This window comes from Bemisia tabaci, chromosome 3, assembly GCF_918797505.1.
Source record: "Bemisia tabaci chromosome 3, PGI_BMITA_v3".
In the NCBI taxonomy this organism is placed as follows: domain Eukaryota; kingdom Metazoa; phylum Arthropoda; class Insecta; order Hemiptera; family Aleyrodidae; genus Bemisia; species Bemisia tabaci.
The window spans coordinates 59,015,383-59,033,645 of record NC_092795.1 but is presented as its reverse complement, the minus strand read 5'-3'; the positions used below and the strand labels follow the sequence as shown (position 1 = coordinate 59,033,645).

General features: G+C 39.9%; 1 protein-coding gene across 4 annotated transcripts in view; it reads right to left on the bottom strand.

Annotated features, from left to right (window-relative positions):
* Neto (Neuropilin and tolloid-like) overlaps positions 1–18,263 on the bottom strand; it is a 289,241-nt gene that overhangs the window by 164,784 nt on the left and 106,194 nt on the right. For all 4 annotated transcript variants that reach the window (XM_072298913.1, XM_072298910.1, XM_072298911.1 and 1 more), the window contains exon 3: positions 2,838–2,873. In XM_072298913.1, coding sequence (XP_072155014.1) covers positions 2,838–2,873 — 36 coding nt within the window. The remainder of the gene's footprint in view (positions 1–2,837; positions 2,874–18,263) is intronic.

The following is an 18,263-nucleotide window of genomic DNA, read 5'->3' as shown; positions in this document are numbered from 1 at the left end:
ACCCACAGTACAAACTAAATCCCTCAAAATTATGATTTTTCTTTGAGAAGTGTGCATAATGATTGACTTATACCCTTAGTAGTTCGGAAATGAGTTTTGAAATTGTTATACTGTTCCAATGGAACATGTTGTATCATGTAATATCATGCAAATAAAGTTCTTGGTTTTTTTGCTATAAAACTAATATCGGCACAGTTGAATAAGCTAATAGATACTTACTTCTCATTTTAAAAACAATGAGGAATGGGAAGTAAATATTTATAAATAAGATTATTCAAATGCAACGAATTAGTTTAACGGCAAAAAAACGAATGACGATATTTGTGTGACAGTTACTTCGCTGCTATACATTACATGTTCCATTTGATAAGTATAAAACGCACGTGAAGATGTACTTATCGTTTAGAAGTTGCTACGTAAAATCCCGTTACGGGCTGCGCTTAAAATTTTAATAAAATAAGGGCGGACTTGGCTGTTTTTTTTTACACCTCAATTGGTAGCTCAACTAAAATACCGATATTAGGACGTGCGCCTCTTAAGGCGCTGTGGGAACCCCTGAAATTTTCCTTTCCTCTTTTTTTCCGAAGTGATTATTGATTTGGATCCACCCTAGCATTATCGAGCAAATTAACTTAACGTTAACTTTTCTCAAATTTCAAAAGAAAGAGACAACCTTAATGCGCATCGATGACAGCGCAGAGGCACAAATATTCGTGCTTAATGGACATTCGTGTTGCATCTGCAAAATTAAGAGCGCAATAGCGCTAGGCATGAATTTGCAATGCTCCGCTCTCTGCTGGCAATAAGGTGTCGCTAATATTTAGTATACAAGTTAAAAAATCTGGCTTGAATATGGCCCTGCTATCTTCGGTTGTATTGCCTACTTAACCCTTGAAGTATAAAGACAAATAGGAATAAGACAGACGGAAACGATCACAATATGGAAATGAGGCAAGGAAAAGGACGCGCGTTGATGACGGCGCAGAGATACAACTATTCGTACTCGATGGATGTCCGTGTTGCGTCTGCAAAATTGAAGGCGCGATGGCGCGAGGCGTGAACTCGCAATGCTCTATAAGGCCAATAAGGTGCCGCGCGCTCAGATTCGGAAGGAAAGTTAAAAGACGATGCCCGAATAAGTCTCTCCTATCATAGGCTGAGTTGACACCCCATTTTTTTCTCCCAAATCAGGCAAGGTCCTAAATCATCAGAGTTGATTTCGCTTCAATAAGTTAAATTTGTTTTTGCTGAGGAGTCATTCATCGTTAAAATTTGTTGCTTCCACAAAATTGCTGTTTTCCGTGAGACTAAGAGTGTGTCGGAGGAATTTCCTCGGCAACAACTGGCAAGGATGCGCTACCTCTAATGACTAATCATGATGAACTATAATAGGGATCGATAGTCTTGTACACTCGGCTCTTCTTCTCACGCATTCAACGGTATGGAGGACGGATAAAATTTGATGAGGTGGTTTCATGAACAAACAAGGGAGTGTATCATATCATCGTGTCACAGTCCCATTGTCGGGATTATCTATAGGCCCTAGATAGACTCAGACAGCTATCAAAACAATCCTACTCACGAATATTATTTATACTCGCAATTTAATTTAAATGCCGCTTTTACCGGCAAGATCAACGTTTTAAAAATGTGCGGAAAATATGGCGGGTGGGTGATACGGAATTCATTAAAATTAATCTAATCATAATAGAAGTCTGATACCGCTTTAACTTTTTTCGATAGAGTGCTTTATCTAAAATTTGAAAAGTAATTTGAGCAGTGATCCAAACTGCTTCCAATTCAGTAGATGGATTGGACTGAATTGAACAGAAAATTAGCAAGTCACACTTCAGATTAAAATCATTTAGGAGTAGTTTTAAACTGAGTCGCCGTAAATTTTCTTCTATCAGACATGTTAAGTCCAGGAAATTTCGAATGTGAAATTAGAAGTAGAACAGTATTTCCAGCATTGAGTCTCCCTAGAGTTCTGAGTGCGGTATTCAGTATATGCATGTTTTTCCCCCTTTTGGAAAATGTGGGCACTGTCTAGTGGAAAAGATCTGAGTGACAATCTAAAAAAGTTGAGTTGAGTTTATAGGTAATTTTGAGTTGCAAATGGGAATTGCAGACTGCATTATCTGAGAAGTACCTATGTTTTACCAAATCTTTCCATTTTGGCACCAAATCGCCAACTTGGCGGTAGGTTATTCCAGAGCCTGCTGACATGCACTGCGACCTCCGACCCATGCCGCACCGGGCGCCCGCCGTAAAAGAAGATTGATGGGTTTCAACGAGGTCCTGACAAACTTTCTTACTTTCAACAAAACTAAGAGTCCACGTCCATTGATTATATATTTTAAAAAAAAAATTAAAAAAAAAAAAAATCCTCAGGATTTTTAGCAGAACCACCAGAATCAAAGGAATCACTACATCACATATCACTTTATCACTATACTGCAAGAAACCGGTGAAAAACGATTCGTACGCCACGAATTTCTCAAGGCGACTCAAGAGTTGGATTTTAACATAATTAACTTATACTTTTCGCAGTTAGAGGAACTTAAATTGGCCACTGAGAATGAATTTACAAACATTTGGCAAATTTCTAGTGGAAATTATTACGAAACTCATCTCATATTTCTTTTTTTTATTATGTGCAAAATGACAAAATTACTAGGAATTTCGTCCCTTTGATGATGTAAGGAATTTCCATTGTGTCAACATTGTGTTTAAGGCACTTCATGATTGAATCTTATACTTCGATGCACAGAATTTATAGGAATGAATAACTTAAGTAGAACCACGTGGAATGGCAGCAAACGTTAAAAGAGGCTTACCTTGAACGAGAGATGAGCAAAGTAAACATAACACAACTGAAACAGAGAGAAATAACATAGAATTTAGGATTGGTAAGAAATCAATAAACGAAAGATCAACATAGGTAGATAAAAGTTTAATCCCTCTCATTTCTGCGTCGGATATTGAGCGAATAGGATTAAAATTAATCGAGAAATGTTCACTCCATTTTTTTAGGAACGCCGAGATAAAGCAGGAGACTGAACAAGTTTAGATGAGTTTATTTTCATTTTTTCCTTTTTACTTTTGCTGAGATAAAATTAAGGTCTCCTCAAAGAGGAATACGAGCGATAAAAACGGAGTGGAAAAATATTGGGCTACAGTAAAACCAATAAATCATAATTCATCTCGCAGAGCGCATTTCACAGACGAAAAACTCTATCAACGCGGAATAAAACGGTTATCGAGAGAACATAAATTAGCCGGAGTAACACGAAGAGAGAAATGTATGAAATCTTTACTTTTTCTCGTTCTAGTCTCGCCTTTGGTAAGTAATGCCTTCCCGGCAACTGCGAAGCCTGTAGATGTTTGCATAGGCAATAAGTATGGCAGCAATGGAAGCAGGTGTGTAACACACTCGGAGGACGATGGGAGCAGGAAGAGGAATAAGAAAGAAGAGGAGGTGAGATTTAGAATTATGTCATCCGGTAAAGCGAAATATTTTTCAAACTTAAAAATGAAGTTGATAAATTAATATATAAATCACGAATACAGCGGCCGGTATACGCAGTGACGCACTGAGTCTCAATGCAAGTGCATGTGGGATGTATCTGTGAGAGCAACTGCATGCGGGAGCGCATCCTCTGCTTGAATCAGGAGGGAGAGATCAATCAAAATGGTCCAAAACAATATTTGTATCTCAGTGATCAGTAGTAAAGAACTCGCAAATTTGTTTTCACAAGAATTGATTTCAGCACCATTCAAATCGTTTTTACCGATATTTCTTGCTCTTTCCAAGATGAAAGGCGGCGATTAGCCTTCATATGATAGAGTAGGCCACACTGGGTACCCCGAGCTGGAATGGTGGTATTCTGAATAGACTGACCAGTAATGCCGATACAATATTCATAACCGTCGATCTAACAGTCTAGAGTCAATGCAAAACTAACTAGAATCGATTACTTGAAGGTGCATTCAAAAGATAGCAGTATAGTTTTTAGTTTTTCCTTTTTCTCTTAATCTTACAATTATTATTTCGCAGATGTGTGAAAATAATCCATCCACATTCAATATGGAATTTTTTTCTTTTATACCTTAAACATGAAGTCCGCGCTTCAAAACTGGTCATACTGTTGGTTTTTTAGAAGAGATGAATACGATTACGTCAGTGCAACAAATGTCTCTACATTTATCTTAAATTTCAGTACGCGTTCACATAATTTCAAACACTAGGTTCCAAGACTCAACAAACGGGACTTGAAATGCTTACAAATGTCAAAATAACACACATGTGGCTGTATAAAATTATTCAATCCTCTCCCACTCTCGCTCCTTCAACACCACTCCTCCTTTCACTACAAAGGTTTAAATATTTTGAATGAATTTAGCAGGAGTAAACAGTAGGGAGTTTAGGATCCTAAAAGGTATGGGGAGTGAATAAACTTATCGGACAAAGCAATGTTGATGCTGTGAGCGGTTCGGTGTTAGAGCATTCGACTCGGAATTGCTCCTTTCTATCTACCCACTAATTTTCCAGGCTTTAGACCCTGCTTTTGTTACACACTCAAAAGTCTGAAAACTTTTCTCTTTACCTTCTCGTAAATTACATGACACAACTGCACACTAAACGGTTATCAAATTGAAAATGCCTGTAAACAATACAAGTATTAAAGTGCCAGGATGCTTGAACGAATCTCCCAGTCCACTATGGCAGTGATGTTTTAAGGACTTCTTATTAATCCTTCGTAGTTGAAAAATGTCGGAGCACGTTATTTAATTGCACGAGTCATCGTGGCACTGTTAATTGGTGGATTTTGTTTTGAATTATTTTCGGTGTGCAAAAAGAGATACCGTGCGATTCAGTGCGATTACTAGCAAAGGTCAAGTGATCTCGGGAGCAGTGAAAACAAGGTTGCCGGCTGTTACCTAAACATGCGAGAATACTTTATAAACAAGCCCTCTTCATCAATCGAATTTGTATGGTTTTAAATGAGTAAAGATTGATTTCGGTGATCAATGGTGTTTGGTAGGTAGAAACCAGTCAATCAACGGCACTACTACTATTTGAACCTTATTTTGCAATGCGGAACTACAATTTCTGGCTCATCTGTAAAAACAAGTATGTACATTGGGAAACTAATGGTAACTACATTGTTTCTAAACTGAGCCAGAAATTTTAATTCCGAATTGCAAAATGCAGTCCATTTAAGAATGAATCTAGAACTAATAAACACTTAAAAATGTCTCCTTAAAAATAGAATCATCAGACCGGCAAGAGTGCAGAGTCCAGTTTTCAGTGCATTACACATGAATTAAACTTTTACTTCGTCGAGATAACGAAGGGAGCAGACATTTTGAGAAAATCTACTTTTATGGATTCTGGCAAAAAATTATGAGAAACACAGCATGTAGTGTTTCCAAAGTTGACAATAATCATCAATTTGACCATACTAAAATATTACCTAGGTTGTTTGATAATCGGTAGAGTTACCTATGACCAAGAAAGAGCAAAGATTTATTTTTTGCATGTTGCGTAAAACAGTAGTATGAAATACCTCCTGTTTGCATGGTCAACAAATCTTATTATTGAAAGTCAGCAGAGAGAGTGTCAATTTGCACAAGACTGCAATAATGCAGTATGTCTTACAGAGTAATTTGTAATTACAGCTATCTTACAGGAGACTACAACAACTTTTACGTTTTTTCTCATATCTCTTGATTTTTGGCGAAAAAGAGGAATATTTTCATGCATGTTTCAGCATGATCAACAAATTCTCCAGACCTGCATTAGTCGTTTTATAGGAGCACTCAAGTTTGAAAAGTCGGTCAAAACAGCAATACTGCTTTTTTTGGTAGCGTAAGAGTACTTTAAACACTCTAGACTAAAAATACATACTTCAGATACGTGCGAATCACACATTTTATTTTGTTTTCCTCGCAAAATTATGATAAGTATAGTTTTTCTCGAAAATTTCCAGGAATTTCATTCCTCAATTTTCAAATATTATAGTAAACAATTCGTCGTTTCCCGGACAAAGGATCGTAACTACATTCCGAGGTTGCAAAATTGACTCAAACAATTCCATCTTACATAAACAAATATACGTACATTTTTTGTCTAAGTTTTTCTGAATTTTGCATGAGATCAGAAGAAAAATCAATACAATTCTCAATTAGAAATGCCCAAGATTCGCCTAGTAAGAGTGCAATTTATACGGAAATATTTGGCAACATCTAAATGTAGTTACGTTCTTTCGTGAGAGAAACGAAAGTTGAAATCATGATTGAAGATTTTGAAACATTCAACAGGTGACACGCATTTTTCAACTCTGACCATTGATTTGCAACACCGAAGACAATGGATGCTGATTTAACATTCTGGATGTAAAAACGTGTACGAGAACTCACAAAACGCTGAATCAACCGCCACAGCAGTTAGTTTTACATATTAACATTGCTAAAGTAACTGCTGTAGCTTTTAATTCAGCATTTTGTGAGTTCTCGCACACTTTTTTAAATCCAAATTGTTAAATCAACATCCTTTTTTTCCGGTGAATTAGCGGTTAACGACCTTGAACTGATGAAGATTAGGGAATTTATGCCGTGCAGGAGTGAACAATTCTACTTGGCAACGAGCCTCCCGCTTCATTGCCGCAATTTATTTTCAATTTCCCCGTTTCCGCACCGGGCACTTGATAATTATTTAATGGTCAAGTTGAAACAAAGCCCCGGCTATCCAATTAGGCGGCTAACACCATCCCAAATTCGGGCTCCCCAAATAACGAGCCCACGCCCCCCTTCCCCCCACCTGCTACGCTCCCGTCCGATTATGCACACCTCGCAAAATTGCGTCCTCGATCAGCGGTACGATAGGTCCTCCCCCACTACACCTATGGGCCCTTCTGGGGCAGATTCCCCCGAACTGACTTTATCCGCATCACTGCAGAATTTGGTAAATTACAAACGATTTAGCGACAGCCTAAACAACATGGGTGATCACCCTCGTATTGCTACTTGATTTCATTCGAGCGGATAAGTCAATCTGCACAAGAAAAAAATACTGAAGAAACACTTATGAAGTCAACTTAAGTTTAATACGTAAAAAATAATGATATATAGGACTCGCTTGCACTTTTTATAAAAAAAGCAAGCATATCCGTACAAATTTTACTCGCGCATTATTAGAATATTCTGCTGATATAAGTAAAAAAACTTCTAAACTCGTATTTTTAATTTTTGGTTTTATGAGTATCAGAAGTGTTGTTCCACCCGGTCAGGAGGAAATTTCGGACTGCGAATGTTTTTGAAAATTTTGTACTTCAAATTTTTGAGGAAAGTAGGATCTTAGAGAAGAATCCTCGATAGGAGTTACTATCTGGAAAAACAAAAACGAAAATAAACACTCTAAAAAATTGGTTCAGAATGGATTCAATGCTACTCTCATATGCAAAACTAAAAGTAATTAATCTATGACACTGCCATATTTCCTCTATGAGACTCGATAAAATGGTATTCTTCCTCACGGACGTTAATTTCAACGCGATATTACAAAGTTTTATGCCTACCCATGCATGAAGTGCACGTCTTTATGAATTTATGTTTCTCGCAAGTTCAACGATTTCTCTGATCCGAGACCATCACTTGCAATGCTTGAATGCGGAAATGTCCGGTCCCCACGAGGACCGCAGCAATCTGGGTCGCTTAAATACTCGGCAATTTAACCTTTTTCACGCATTTACGGCTGGGAAGTCGTTGATTTCTACTAGACATCAGGCAAGGGCGCCCGCACGATTTCCTGTGAAGCGATGTGTGATTGGGCGCGACAAGTGACGACAGGAGAGGTTATTCCATCAGTTTCCGTCGAAATTGGATCAACTCATCAGCAAACGCTCCACCCTCCTCTCCTTTATATTAAATTGCACGTTGCCGTCATGTGTTTAGTGGAGTTTCACGCTTGGCTAAAACATGTACTTGATTCTTGCGAAATTCGTCGAAATTTCCGGCACTTTGTTTAAAGCGGCAATAGGGACGATTTTGGGGTTGGATCGACTCAACTTTTCGACCGGATCCTCTTTCTGCACTCTTGCTATACGATTAATTAGAGTAATTTTTTCCAGGTACGCAGCGAAACTAACATTTCTAATTATTTTACCCGAGGTTGTATTTATTGTCTAAAATAATTTGTGAGCAGTTCCAATGTTGAGTTATTACAACGGAATGAACTCTTCACGGGAATATCAGAGGCATTGTCTTCCTGTTGAGCGCAAACCGTATTATACAACTTATCACCTATTTTTAGCTGAGCCACAGGAGGATTTGAATGCAACTCAATCTAAACTTTGAGAATTATTTACAACTGTTTGTGAAAGGCTGATGTTTTTTCAGATCCGGTCAGATGCATGCGTCTTACGATCGCGTTCAACTGGGAGCGTCGAGAAACCCAAGAGTTGGCTTCGTTCATTGCGGTATTGTGAGAGTCAATCAATCTGTGATGAGAATTTGCACTGTGTAAATGATGTAAGTACGGTGCGTTGCTGACGACACTAGGAGGAGAGAAACAATGGTCTTGCCTTGCCAATCTAGATGACGCCTTTAACCGTGTTTTTGAAAAACTGTAATCATACATGAGGCAATGTTTAGGCGTTTAGGTTATCTGAAACCATCAAATCATAATTTTTTGACATCAGAGTGCAACAGACTCATTCGAAGTTCCAGGGTCTGGGCCAGACATATTGAGCACGATCCAAATTATTCTGAAAAGCACCGTTCAACATTACGGGCTCAAAAATAATAATGACTTTCAGTCATTCCTATACTTTAAAATCTGAATCAGCGTCTCTTAAAGATATTTTCAGTACGAGACATGTTAAATGAGAAAATTTCCAGAAATTAAGGAACTAGATGACTATCCTTTTAAACATCCTAGAGTGAAATCTGGAGGGAAATACGCACCAAAGCTTATATCATACTATATGCAAAGAGGCCAAGTGATATGAATCCGATTCAGCATCTACCCTTTTTACGGAGTGACTTGCGCTCTTTCTGAGCGGAATCTACTCTTCTTGCGTTATACGTCTTGCGCTTAAATAGAGCAGATTTCCTCCGCATTCATATCACTCCAGTTGTTTGATAGCTACATACACTCCAGAAAAAAATACACTCACACAGGATTTTACTGCGATTTTTTAATTGTGTACTTGGACAGCCACACACGGAAAAAAATCTAAGGATCTGTAAACCAGTAGTGGTTCATATGGAGCACCACAAGTGTTCGTAAATGAACCAATGATTCTCAATCTTTGAACCATACTAAGGTATTTCGTATACCATACTACGGTATTTCATACACCATACTAAAGTATTTCGTACCATACTAAGGTATCTCGTACCATCACTAAGGTATATGTGATATTATTATATGTTGTCTTTACTACTATTAGTGGTGTTCCATGTGAACCTCTAATTGGTTTATAAGCCATAGCTTTTTCTCAGTGCATTTTTGGAAATTTAGGAGTGAATTTTGGAGGGGGTTTCACTCAAAAATTTGCCCCCAAAATTTGGAGTATTATATGATCACGGAGTGAAGCCTACTTTTTGTCAGGAGTAAACTCCGCTCTCTTGGTGGAGTTCATTCTTTTTGAGAGCTAAAGCCACTCTGACGAAACTAATTTCACCCCTTACTCACATCACTCTCATTTTTGAAGGCAAAATATAGATTCCGGAATGAAACGTACTCCAGATTTCATTCCGAGCTTTCGAACAGAATGAGTGCAGTTTAACCATTATGAATGTAACATATCTGAAAATGTAATCGCTGAAACGATATGAATATATGACATTAATAATTGTACGATTTGCAGACACTGCCTTTAGACAGGTCAATCAAGGTTTTTCCTTCGCAAAAAAATATAGGAGATGAAGCAAAAATCCTGGCTAGCCGATGTACTCACACGCTTTCTGTGAGGCGCGGGGCGCGGATGGGAGTTCAGGAAGTTGTGGTGTCGGCGCCGACAGTTCAATGAAACTTTTTCCGAGAGGAACTGAAACGGAAATGATGGCTCGCGGGGGAGGGGAGGAGGGGGGCAATCAATCGCCTTCAATTATGAACCAGTCATCTCCAGAAAAATAACTCGTCACCCCCTTTCGGTCCATTATCTGATTAAAGAGCTTCTCGCCCTAGTTAGCTCCTTTGCTGCATTTATTTTTCCCACTAATCTCACTGACCCCGATTATACTAATTTTCCGCTCCCTTCAATTTTTCAGATACTGACCCTTTCCGCTTCATCTTGGTATCGCTTGGAGTTCATTCTTGCACGCTCTTGTGCTAGTGAATGACGCGTTTATGCCTTAAAGCCTGTTTTGCTCTCAGAACGAAATAGAAAATGGAAAAAAATAAGGAAAAAGTCAACGGTAAAGGGCTTTACCCAGAATTAGTTTTATGTTCGTAATTTTCTTTATTATTTTCTAGATAAAAGTTGGTTTGATGCGCAACTAGCCGATACCTTTGACACAAAAATACTGTTGTTGCGGGGTTTAAACTATTTATATTGATTCTTTACTAGAAAAAGGGGTGGGTGATTGTTGATTACGACGCAGCTAACCTAAATTATGTTGGCAAAAATTTACTGGTTCATTATCATCTGTGGTGAATCCGTAAAATCACATTTTTTTCTCAATACATACCGGAGAAATTTTCGCGAGCATTTGTACCGGTGAAAAAATTATTGAGGACTCAACTTGTTTTTACAATGAAGCCACGACGCTTTACAAGGAACTTAACTTAAGTATAACATAACACTTATTTTAAGTGAGGGAATGCGGCAACAGTGTGAGAGAATTCTGAGGCCGACTAGAAACGAGATCAGATCCGTTGATTTATTTATTGGCTTATAGAATTTATTGGCTGCTCCATAAACGCTTCAAGCTGGACTCTCCTTTTGTGCTCAGGGGTATCCTCCCTCCCTGCCCGCCCTCGCCTATCGTTCTACTTCCAGCCCACCGATCATCGAAAACTGACCATTCCACCGAGGGCGGAGACGCGCTTTCTTCTGATAACTCGATAAATTTTTAAATTTTAGGAAGTGATCGGGAGATTTTTTCTTCGCAGCAGCACGCCCGCACGAATCCTATCTCTGCAACTTTTATTTCGCTACACAGAGCGGAAGGCATGATGGTATCATTCTTGGCCATGATTCCATAAATCTTTCGATTGAATCGCCCCTCTGTTCAGCTCTTCATTCCATCTCTATTTAAGGTGGCTGAAAATATTGAGAATGCAAGCGTGGTGCCCTCTTTTATAAGACAACGCGAAACTGCTGGTAAAAATTGGCAGTAGAATCTGTGTTCCAAAATACCATAGACCTACAGCCGGCTGTAAGATTCCCAATAGCTTCTACAGCCGGCAAAACAATTTCTTGTAGCCTTTTATAGCCGATGGCGATTAAGCAACAGCCTGGCGATAAAGTGTATGCTAAACGTTACTAATTACGGATGCTAGGACTTAGTGAGTTTTTGGACTACCGCTCTCTTTTTGGGCCGTAGTATCTTCATTTATTTTGCGAGGAAAGCTCCGTACTTTTGAAGGGCGTCTGCCATTCCGAATATGTTAAAGCGCTTTCAATTTCGTATGATACTGTGCAATACCTCTGATGTGAAATAGTTGCTCCAAGCGCCGTGGTACGCTGCGGCGCGGCGGGCGGGCAGCCAGCGCGAAACGCGCATTGGCGCCTACAAACCTAACAGGGATACTTCACGCGTTGCGCAATGCGTGAAGTATCCCTGTTAGGTTTGTAGGCGCCAGTACGCCGTCGCTCCGCTTTGTGTTAGGCTCTAATATTTAATCTCGTGGAGTCAGCGTTTTTCAACTCATGACTTTGAAATGTTTGCACACTCTGTATGAATTATTCTCATTGTAATTGATGAACAAAAATATGTAGTAAAGGAAAATATAATGTGCGTTTTGTAAATATTAAGGTGATTCCGTATAAAGTTAAGGATTTACAAAGCACACGAATTTCTACACTTCTTATAGCCTATTATAGCCGATGGCGAAAAAGCAACAGCCAGGCGATAAAGTGTAAAGCCCGGTGATAGGAACTATAGCCCAGCTGTATAATTTTTCATCACTTCGTGTAGCCCGGCCGTATGATTTTTTCCACTTTCTACAGCCAGCTATATGATTTTCTATCGCCTTCTTCAGTCGGCTGTAAGAACTCCTATGGTATTTTGAAACGCAGCTCCTATCGCCAATTTTTACCAGGGACTACATGGAGCCAAACGCTAAATTTCTCCGAGGGTCAAATTTTAATTTTCGAACCTCCATTGTGCTTAATGTTTTCGGCGCGTATTCTCATCGCATAAATGTGAAAATAAAAAAGGTATTCAAAATAAATGCTGTCCTTAAATTTTCAGGAAAACTAATAACTCATTAGTGATTTAGTATTTTTCTTAATTACATCCGTCGCACCGTTTAGTGATGACCAAAGCGATTTGGTGTACTGGTACCGATAACTCAGATTTTGCACTGAAACTTAGCGGTTGTTCATGGATCATGCAATGCTTCACGTATTTATCTGCGCATGTATAGGCTGCATGGTAGGATCTGAAACCTTTAACACTTTAGCTATTGCTACATCTCTCCCACGAAAATTCCATTTTTACCGAGAGGATATTGGGAATTTCTGCTGAAAATCCCCCAATTATTCTTTCAATCTCCTGAAATTTTAACAACAGTTTGAGAAAAAATCGCAGAGTTATATTCTCGGAGAAAATCGAATTGTTCGAGTCAATTCGGCAACCGTGAAGTAACGCATCGTACGTTTCTTCGTCCGGGAAACGATGAGTTGAGCGGAAAAGAATGCCGGCATATGGTGGGAAAACTCCTGGCGAATCATGTAGCTATATGAAATTTTCAAATGAACAGTTGGAACAGGAGTTACCCGGGGGGGGGGGGGGGCAAGAATAGGATCGCAATTAGTGTTGGCGAACTGCTCAATCATGTAACTCCTGATTCGTGCTCAGAAGAGTGATCAATAGCTGCAGACCTTGTGCCCGCCGCCGCCGCCGCGCGCTAGGGGCCCCGCGCACTCGTGACTGCAATTCTATAAAGTTGCGCGATTCTTGGGCCGCGCCGCGCCCCGTCGCGGATGCGTGCAAGATGCAAGATGCGGAAAATGCTCCGTCGAGCCGTTGAGAGGCAAGTCACGAACCCGCGTTCGGGGGGCTCACCTGCGCCGCGCCGTTTCACGGCCTCCTTGAGCGTCGCGTCTCCAGTCTATCCACTCTTGATGGACTCGTCCATTGACTCACGCCAACACTGAAAAAAAAGTTACGGGCTATGTAGACATACCGTCCGTTCCGGGCTCAGTGGCTGGCAATTCCGGGTGCTTGAGCTGCAGCTTGAATTGCTCCGGGTGCTCCGCACGGAACTTTCGGCCTCTGAGCCCGGAACGCGGACGGTGTGTCTATCTAGCCTGTAAGTACGGCTTCCACGGATGGAGTTTTTTTTTTCAGTGAAAGCATCTTTTCCGACCAATGTTCTGTTCATAGGCCGTGATGGAAGTATTTATGCTAAAATAAACTAAAGATAGTTAGGGAAGACGGGGTGTGCTCGGGGTGTGCAGTTGCATAAGAAACGATATAAAAGGGTAGTCGATCATTTGGACGACTAATCTAAAGATTCAATTTGGACACAGCAATGGACACAAGAAATAATAAAATAACTAACGGCAGCCCACGAAGGACCTCATAGTTAGTACGTCATTGTCTCCCTTGGTCTAAAACAACCACCCGTTTCAACCAATAAGATCGCACCATTTGCCCGTAAGCTTCTTTACCTGTCTCTTTGTCTATGAAATTCAATAATCGGCCTGCAAACATGATCTCGGGGTTAAACAGCAATACTGCAGGAGCATGTTCTATTGTTCTATGGGTAAAAATGAGACATTTTCATCTAGAAAGTTTTTCTCCCAAAAAATGCCTCCTAGAAGAGCTACGCTCCACCAATATTCCAATTTTCAAATCATTGAGTTTTCTGAATTTTGACAACAGCCAGGATCAAAACTCACGAAAAATCCCCAGCTCCCATCCTTTTTATCACTGAATTTATCCGTGGCTTCAAAATTTCAATATCTGAAAGAAGGAATTTTGGATCTTCCGGGGCAAAACATTCGGCAAAAGATCCCTAAAACCCCTTTCATACTAAAATTTAGATATTGATTTTTTTGAGACCATGGATGTATTCTGCCTTAAAAACCAAGCGGTCCAGCCATTGTTCATGAGTTTTGGTCAATAACATAGTTGTTGCCACAATTAGGAGGACTGGTTGATTTTTCCGAAAAATTATTTAAAACATTATTTTATTATTAGTGGCGCTTCAAAGGCTACGTGAGTAATGTAGCTAGAGATAGGAAAGACTTAATCGGGCCTCGTTTTTCAACCTTTCTCCCGAATTTAGGCGAAATCTCACTAGCAGCGCAGAGCGGAGAAATGCGAGTCAGCTACGCCTCGCGTCATGGCGCCTTCAATTTTGCAGATGCAACACGGACATCCATCAAGCACGAATAGTTGTATCTCTGCGCCGTCATCAAGCCGCGTCCAGTCTAGTGTCTCTGAGACGAAGCGAACGTTTGATCTGGAGGCCTGTGATTCTCCGCGAGTCAGGACATCTAGATTTCTACGTGATGTCCCTATATGGACCGCGTTTAACAGAAAGGAACCAAGCCACATCAGCTACAGCCAATTTTAACGAGGCAATTTCATTTTTTCGAGAGAACGTTTGTGCGGATCTCTTTGAAAATGTTAAGGAATTTGCTTCGTACTATGGAGATAATTCACTGAAATTTGCACGAAAATCCGCTCAACTGTTTTCATGTAAAAAATTAAATTAGCAAATTAAATTTGGCAATAGTTGATGTGGCTTGGTTCCTTTCTGTTTAACGCGGTCCATATATCTTACTCTATCTAAAACTACAGTCCCTACTTTGTACGCACAGCACTTGTGCAATTGCATAAAATTAGAAAACTGAGAAAATGAAACGAGAACGAAGCTAATCAAAGCTACTCTCTTTTATGATTCAACTCAAAGTCCACCTATAGGTATCAAATATGGGGATCAGATCAGGTTTCACGGTCAAAACAACGAATAGATCATCGCGTTTCAGACGGGAAAATGTTATTTGCACAGCCATTGGTGCAGACAACATTACCCCTCGGCGACCCTTGCATTTGAAGTCCTCGTTCTGAAATCAATATGAGGGGAGCAGAAAAGCAAAAGATAAATATAAAACGAAATGAGAAGGAAAGAAGGGAAGACAGGAGTTCCGGCTGATCTCGTAAACACCCTTATATGATGCTAAAGGGTGGACGGAAACAAATAAAAACAGAAAGCCTCCCGAAAAAGCCAAAAACTTGGTATAAATTTCGAAAAAGTTTCTCTCATAAAAACGACGAACCTCTCTCGCTCTGAGTTGTGTTGGATGCGGCGTCAAGTTTGGTCCCACTCGTTTTCGTCCCATATAGTAGCAGGGTTGTCAAACGCCCTAATTTTATGCTAAATTTAATCATGCGTATATATGCTGAATTTTAATCTTTCAAGGGTATTTTGCTGAATTTCATCTTTCCAACCACTTTTGCTCATCAATCTAAATTGTGAATCCCAAAGCTAGGACCACCATGGATTCTTTCAAATAGATAACTATATATTTGCTTAAAAAGTGATTTCAAGATCTGAAAATGTGATCGATGCCAGAAAAAGAAGAGTAATCACACAATTCTTATTCCTCAAAAAATGACATACCATTTATATGGCTTGATTTCTTATTATTATTTTTTAAAGACAGTCTAATAAAGGAATGAGGTAACCAATCGTGTATTGACCAGGTGCTAGCTCTAATTTAAGGCACAAGTCTTGAAACGGCATTTTAACGAGTGAAGTGAGGTTGTAACGAATGAAGTGAAGTGAGCCAGTGTTGAGGCATGAACAATCGATTATCGATATTTCTCCATTTGAAAGTATGGTATAGAATCGATTATTAAGGTGTTCGTTGCGTACACCTTCTCTATCGATCCTTTTCCATAGGTTTAAATGGCGGATAAATCGATAAATCGTAAAGCACGCCATGTCACTGAGCGCACAGGTTTTTTATAATTCGTCTCAAAAGAAGGAAAAGAAGAGTAAAATAAAGTGCCACCTAAAACGACATATACGGAAAAAGCAGCAAGGGATTGTTGGATGATATGGACATTTCCAATTAATTGTTGTACCCGATAAATTAGGTTACTAACCCAACTCGAGTTACGGTACTATCGAAATTAATTGAAAATGTCCATTTCATCCGATAAATTGGGGGTAGTGCAACAATTTTAGGGGATAACCCCCAACACTTTTTTTCGGTGTATGAAGGGATTTTTTACAACGATTGATAAAGTAAATTTTGATTTAATAATTGGAATTGGATCTTGTGAAGTAACAATAGATAAGATTTATTTTGGTCATAAGCGACAAAACATAGGAAAATTTGTGAAGGAGCATTTAATTGAAACATTTTTTTTTTAATTCGCCAACAAAGTCCTGTGACCAAAGAAAAACTATGGTCTATGAAAGTCTATTCGTGACGATGGAAAGATCTCTTATTTTCTTTGCAACTTTTTTGGCCATACCTGGCAACATGGCACTTCTCTACAGTTGAGATATGACAGATACGTCTCTTTTGCGGGGCTCCAGTAGGAACGCAGGGGAACACGCTCGATGAGAAATAGGATGAGGCAGGATGTCGCCCGGATCTCATAGGAGCATACCTCCACTCTCCCGCGAGTCCTTGTCAACATAGAGCTATACGGACCCCAAGGCTCAACCCGAAAAGCACTTACGCTTTTATATCAGGGGAGCGACGAAAGGGGACGAGGAACACTTTCCAGCGACGAAACGAAAGCGTCCGCGAGGGAGGGATGGGCGCCGAGCTTGTGGAATCGCTAACTGTAATATAATTAGGGGTCCTTCACTTTGGTCCACTCCACCCCATCCTCCCCAAGATTCCATCGTCTGTCTCGCTCTACATGCGTGAAAACACACGCACGCGGATAAGGACGGAGCTAGCGCCTGGGGCCTCATCTATCCTTTGTTAATCTAGACTTCACATGGAGCGCGGTTTTGGTGTCGTCTTCGACAAGTGTTTAGGGCTGTGGTCGCCTTTGTGTAGCCAGCGGTTTTGTCTGACTTTATTGGCCTCGCTCCTCCGTTCCCGGGTTTTGCAAAACAAGGCGTGATCAAAGAAATCTGATAGGGTCTGCATTTAATTTGCGAGTCCTCGCGCAAGGCCCATTTCGGACCACCGCAGGATGGGATTGAAAAGACATTCTCGCGGTAGATTCACATTCACGCAATTTCAAGATGAGCTTCTGAATTCGATCCATTCTTCGGCGATGAACTGTAGGGGCAAGGAAATTTTCCACGACATTATTTTCAGAACGATTTTACTGTCGCGCTACTATTTGACTCGGCAATGTAATCAGCCGTGCAAAGATTCATCATGAAAGGATCATGATTTTATCAGAGTGTGGAATCAACGTGATTATTTTAGGAAATTATTTGATTTCACAAATCACTGGAATCAGGCAATTTGTAAGCAGACGATGTAAAAAATTGGTATCGACTCCGTTCCCCTAAAAGTTTTTTGGCCAACGTATTAGTTAATTACTTTACTTAACGGGCAGTGGTCATGATGAAGTTCGATGTGCACGTGCAATTTTGTGACGCAAGAAAGTTATTTGCGCTTCAAATAAAATAAGAGTTTTAGTGCCGCTGAAGATTTTTCTTTTTTTCTCAAATTCTCAATTTTTTCATCACACATTTTTACTTACAGAACATGTCTTCAACTTTCATTCTGGATGCTTTCCAATCAATAGGATGCCCGCGTTTAAAATGTGAGTACCGGTTTCCGACTGCGGTTTCGACAAAATAATAGGTTTGATTCGCCTTCACTTATTGGAATAGACAACAGGTGCGCCCTAGAAGCTGATAAAGTGGTATCCAGAGAATGATTTCAATATTAACCTGATTTTGTGCGCTAAATAAGGCCAATTTATGACCTTGCCTCGACAAAAGAGATGAAAAATGGAAGTAAACGATCATTGACGTTTTTGTTGCCCTAGGGCAGTCTCGATTTCTCTCTCATTAATTGAGTTCGAGTGCCAACAGGTAGTTGTAATTTAGCGGTCAATCTGCATTTTCTCACTTGAATCGGTACGTC